The 5,636-nt window shown below is 44.7% G+C and overlaps 1 protein-coding gene across 2 annotated transcripts in view; it reads left to right on the top strand.

The window, feature by feature from the left end:
* The first annotated feature begins 509 nt into the window (after window positions 1-509).
* Window positions 510-5,636, top strand: part of MTPN (myotrophin) — a 52,713-nt gene continuing 47,586 nt past the window's right edge. Inside the window, exon 1 of one of the 2 annotated variants that reach the window (XM_019544654.1) lies at window positions 510-893. In XM_019544654.1, the coding sequence (XP_019400199.1) occupies window positions 822-893 (72 nt within the window). In that variant the 5' untranslated portion in view covers window positions 510-821. The remainder of the gene's footprint in view (window positions 894-5,636) is intronic. The other variant, XM_019544653.1, reaches the window with a different exon arrangement.

The following is a 5,636-nucleotide window of genomic DNA, read 5'->3' as shown; positions in this document are numbered from 1 at the left end:
ATATATATTTTTAAATGAAACATCACTATATAGCTATAGACGTATCAGTGGTGTTTCATTTAAATCAGAGAAACATGTGGATTTAGGGTTACTTTTTTAATCTAAAATTGGGGACTTTTTTTCAGTCGGAGAAAACCAGGATCCCTGGTTATTTCTTCTAGCTTCATTTTTCTGAAGGAAGCGCCTCGCCCCGCGGAGGGTGGCGGGGGGGGGAAATTCAGGCTCAGGGCTCTGACTCATGCGCACGGGCGTGGGGGAAGGGGGAAGGCACGCCACAATGAAGCTAGAAAGCGCCCCCGCCCCCCTCAGCGAGAAGGGGCCCACTTACGCATGCGCCACGGCGTTTTCCCAGCCGCTCGCTCCCCGAGCCCCGCCCTCTCCTGATGTCACGGAAGCTTCGATGTGCGCCGGCACAGCCTGACGGGCTCAAACTGAGCCACCTGGGGGTCTAGCTGCGCATGCACAGCACTTCCTCTTCCCCGCCTCCTCCCCTGCGTAGGTGGGAGGTAGTGCTTGGAACGCTGAATGAAAACCGGAAGCGGAAACGCCCTGTGCAACGGCTCTTCCCTTCTGTTAGGCGGCTTCCCCTCCCCCCTCCCTCCGTCGCCGGTGGTTGCTGAGCTCGGTGCGCGGGCTCGCGACGTCAGCTTCCAGCCACCTTAACCGCCGTCCGCTCCCCCTCCCCGCACCGCGAGGAGCCCCCCGTCACGAGGGGGCCTGTCCTGAGCCTCGCTCGCCTGTCCTCCCTCCCTCCCTTGCCTGCCCGCCCGCTGCGTGCGGCTGTCGGGCCCCTCGCTGCGCCCGCCTCGCCCGCCGCCGCGATGTCGGACAAGGAGTTCATGTGGGCCCTCAAGAACGGGGACCTGGATGAGGTGAAGGACTACGTGGCCAAGGTGAGGGGGCCGGAGGGGAGGGTATTGCTCCGCGTCGGGGGGACTGTTCAACTTTGCGTGGCCTTGCCGGGTCTTAACTGAGATTATCGCATGGGAAGCTCGGAATTTACCGTATTTGCTGAAAAGCAATCCTACGCTGAAAAAATGTGCCAATAAACATGCACGTAAGTATGCCAGTTGGCTTATTTACTTTGTTTCCCTCACTGTAAGACTGCAGCGAGGGAGTGAGTGAGACCTGGGGCATCCAAGTGGAAGCATTTCTTTATTTTGAGGCAAGCAGTCATAAAATGCTGGCAGCAGACTCAAGTCAGTTAAAGCTTCATGGGAATGACTTGGGTTTTGCCTACGTTGCATCAATTGCTGCCTTGAAAATTATTGCACATTTTGAATGCTTTTATTGTATGCTTTTCATTGTATGTCATAGAGGTTGAAAGGATTGTACAGGTATGATAATTATTGTGTACCTGGCAACACTGGTTCTGCCTTGATGGGGGAGTGGCACTTACTGGTCCACCTGGGCTGGCAGCCGGCTTCTGCCCGCCTGCTCCTTCCAGGGCACGTTTGAGTGAAACTTTTTTCATGGTCCTTTTTTTCCTTTTCTCTTCATCATAATTAGGCTCATGATTTACTTTTGGTGGGGGGAAGGCAACCACGTTGGAAGCATTTTGCTTGTCCTTGGTTCTCTCTTTTGGTAGCCGAGGCTGGAGGCCAACCCTACCTTGGCCTTTTTGTTGCCGGAGCTGTTGTAGGTCTGCAGCTGAGAGCGGGATACCTGCAAAAGCTACAGGGATGTGGGAGGGTGGGGATCTGACTTTGTACGACTTCCTGAGAGGGTTTTGGCAGTGTTTTATAAAAGCAGGATGTTGTCTGCTGTGGTTCCCCTGCTTTGTGGCAGGTCAGGGTCCTTACAGAAGCAGAAAATGAGGATTGGAAGGGACCTTAGGAGACCATGTTTGAGTCCACCCCCCTGCTTAAAGCAGGACCATCCCCAACTAGATTATCCCAGCCAAGACTTTGGAATCTTAAAAACGTGTAAGGATGGAGATTTTACAACCTCTTTGGGTAACCTGTTTTCAGTGCTTTATCACCCTCATTGTGAGGTGTTTTTTTCCTTGGGTCTGTGTTCCATCAAGGCTTACGGTAGTTTTACATGGAGCTTAGATTATGATGCATATTGGATGGTTTGGCTAGGGGTAATTCTGCCTCAGGCAAGGGGTTGGACTAGATTAGTTCTCAACTTTCCTTGTACTGGGACCTATTTGTAAATATTAATGTTCAGTCCCAACCTAGTGCCCCCAGTGTGTGAAGAAGGGGTGGGTGTGGGGGCTATGGGAGGCCCCAAGCACCCCTTGAAGGCTGGGACTCTGCCAGCCTGCAAGGGAAAGGCCACAGTTTCCCTCATTTTTTTTCTCCTTTTAAAGTAGAATTCATTTTTAAAGCTTGTTCACAACCCTTTCACATATTCTTGTGACCCACTTTTGGATTGTGACCCACAGGCTGAGAAATGCTGGACTAGATGACCTCTGGAGGTCCCTTCCAGCCCTGCTTCTCTATGACTTATGACCTTTCTTCTAATAGATATGCCTGTCAAATTAGTGTGAAGAATTACTGTCCCCTCCATTCTCCTACTATGCCAGTGATTCTTAGCCAGGTGACTTGAGATCTATTCAAGAGTTGCCACACAGTGTTGTTAGCTATCGTGTTAGGTGTGCAAGCATGATTCGTAAGATGAAACTGAAGTTTGCATATGGGAATCTAGTGTTTAAAAATGTTCTTACTAGTTTTGGTATTTCTGAGTTCTTTGCAATAGTATTTTTTTTTTTTTCCTGCAGTCAAAAAAGCAAAACTAAGTATTAGCATTTCCTATGGCCTTGAGTCCAAAAAGGTTGAGAACTACCATGCTATGGATTTAATTATTATTTAATTATAATTATTGCTAATTCTGTTTATCAGACATAGCTTCAGCTTTCCATTGGGTTTTTTGCTGCTAGCCCCACTTACTCGGTTGCTAGCCTCACCTGGATCCAGTTTTGGGTCACTCACATCAGGAAGGATGTGGACAGATTGGAAAAAAGTCTAATGCAGAGCAACAAAAATGATCAGGGGCCTAAGAGAGAGAACTTACAAGAAGATTGGGGAGAAGGTGGGTGTTGATTACAAATTGTCTTTCAGGTATTGTTGAGAGTATGGAAATGGGCTGTCCTCTATGGCAGAAGTTCCCAAACTTCTTATTGCATACCCCCTTCCATACTTGTCAGCTGTCCATGTACCCTTACCAGCATAAGTTTTAACCCTTGAATGCCAATTATTATAATGAAAAATTCAGTCTGCCTTTACATAATTTCTTGATGTCTTGCGTACCTCTAGGGGTATGCTAGGGTTACCGTATGTCTGGATTTTCCCAGACATATCCTGTTTTTGGGTCCTCCCATCTCTGTCCAGCTGTGTAGTTTTGTTTGTTTGTTTGTTTGTTTGTTTAAATATCAGCAAACTCCTGGGGTTTTGCGGTGCCTATGCTTTCTTGGTACCTTCCAGCTTGCCTGAGCAAGGAGCTGCTTGGGGTTCCTTCCAACTTTCTTCTTCTAGTCCATTTAACAAAATTATCTGTGATTTTAAATAATGTAATGATGGGGAAGAAAAAGGAGGTGAAATAAACTTTTGTAGTCACTGTCAGGCTTTCTGTTCATGTAAGGAAATAACAGTGCAATGATTCAGACTTTTTCTATGTTTAGTATTAATAACAGTTTGAAGGCTTTCTTATCTCTAAAGGCTGAAAACCATTTTTTTAAATTGTATGTTTGAATTTTATACAATCAGTATTAGCCAAGCTGCAAATATAGCTGTATTTTGATGTTGTTCTGCCTACTAATACTGTTTTCCTAGTTTAAAAATAGCGAATTAGTTTGGTTCTTTTATTTATTTATTTATTTTTTAAGATGTAGGTACTTGCATAGACCTCTGTCACTCTAGTGAACACTTAGCTGGTTTTGAGTTTGAGAGACTTCCCACCTCCACAATACTGGAATTAGGGTATAGAGATAATGGGACTAACTGATGTGTGCTTTTGTGGTAGAGTCCCAAGATGGCGGCTTTCTGAGTCCTAGACCTGTGCCTCTTGATGAGACTTCCTGGTCTGTAAGGATATAAGTTGAGAGTTGTATCTGATGCATCAGAAAGAAGAACCAGTGCATTTGTATCATTTAGCTTTAATTAATCTTGAATGAAAAGATTGCCCTTGATATTCAGAAAGAATTACAAAAATGTAACACCAACAATTCCATGAGACTTTTTTTTTTTTCCCCAGAACTTTTGTAGTTATGAAAGGAAAATGGAGAACTTTCACCAAAACTCCCATGGCTTTTCAAGCTTATCAGGCTAGTTCAGGCCAAATAAGCAGTACATTCCAAAAATGAGCCTTTGGAGAATGTCCTGCTAAAGCCTCCCCCCCCCCCAGTAGAGAGAGACCTCCAGTTTGAATGCCTTTTCTGTCTGCACATACCGCTGTATAGTACAGGGAAGCTATTCGGTGTTTAATGGACTAAAACATAACACAACATCTGATGAAGTGAGCTCAGATGTGAATCTACTCTGCCTTATGGGCTTAAATGTCAAATGGCAATCAATAGAGGACCCATGTGCATTTCTAATGGCATAATATACACCTAGTAATATTTGTGATTGAGAACCTGAACTATGCACCAGCTTCAGTTTCAGGAAGGGTTTTAAGATGTCCTTTCTGGGTTATAGCCTATGAAGAGATGATTGATGTACCTAATCATGGCAAGATACCTATCCAAAAGAGACCATTTCAATTTCGGTCAGGCATTAATTAGTCTGTACCAGTTTTTAGCTCCTGCATGTCAAGTAGGAATTGGTACTCTGTTTAGACATCAAGACTCCAGTGCTTCTACCCAAGAGTGATATATCAATCATTGATCAAGAGGGGAAAGAGCATAATCCTCTTGCATCCATAAAATATTATACAGGCATACCTCATTTTATTGCACTTCACAGATATTGTGTTTTTTACAAATTGAAGGTTTGTGGCAACCCTGCATCAAGCAAATCCATCGCAACAATATTGAAATTAGGCCAGTTAATGACCTACAATGGCCTTTCTGTGTTCAAGCGAAAGGAAGTGTCGCACGTCTCTCACTTTAAATCAAAAGCTAGAAATGATTAAGCTTAGTGAGGAAGGCATGTCGAAAGCCGAGAGGCTGAAAGCTAGGCCTCTTGCACCAAACAGTTAGCCAAGTTGTGAATGCAAAGGAAAAGTTCTTGAAGGAAATTAAAAGTGCTACTCCAGTGAACACACGAATGATAAGAAAGCGAAACAGCCTTATTGCTGATATGGAGAAAGTTTTAGTGGTCTGGATAGAAGATCAAACCAGCCACAACATTCCCTTAAGCCTAAGCCAAAGCCTAAGCTAAAGCAAAGCCCTAACTCTCTTCAATTCTGTGAAGGCTGAGAGAGGTGAGGAAGCTGCAGAAAAAAAGTTTGAAGCTAGCAGAAGTTGGTTCATGAGGTTTAAGGAAAGAAGCCATCTCCGTAACATAAAAGTGCGAGGTGAAGCAGCAAGTGCTGATGTAGAAGCTGCAGCAAGTTATCCAGAAGATCTAGCTAAGATAATTGATGAAGGTGGCTACACTAAACTACAGATTTTCAATGTAGATTAAACAGCCTTATATTGGAAGAAGACGCCATCTAGGACTTTCATAGCTAGAGAGGAGAAGTCAATGCCT

Source organism: Crocodylus porosus, unplaced genomic scaffold (genome assembly GCF_001723895.1).
Source record: "Crocodylus porosus isolate Cpor-Errol unplaced genomic scaffold, CroPor_comp1, whole genome shotgun sequence".
Classification (NCBI taxonomy): domain Eukaryota; kingdom Metazoa; phylum Chordata; order Crocodylia; family Crocodylidae; genus Crocodylus; species Crocodylus porosus.
This window is presented reverse-complemented; position numbering and strand designations above follow the sequence as displayed.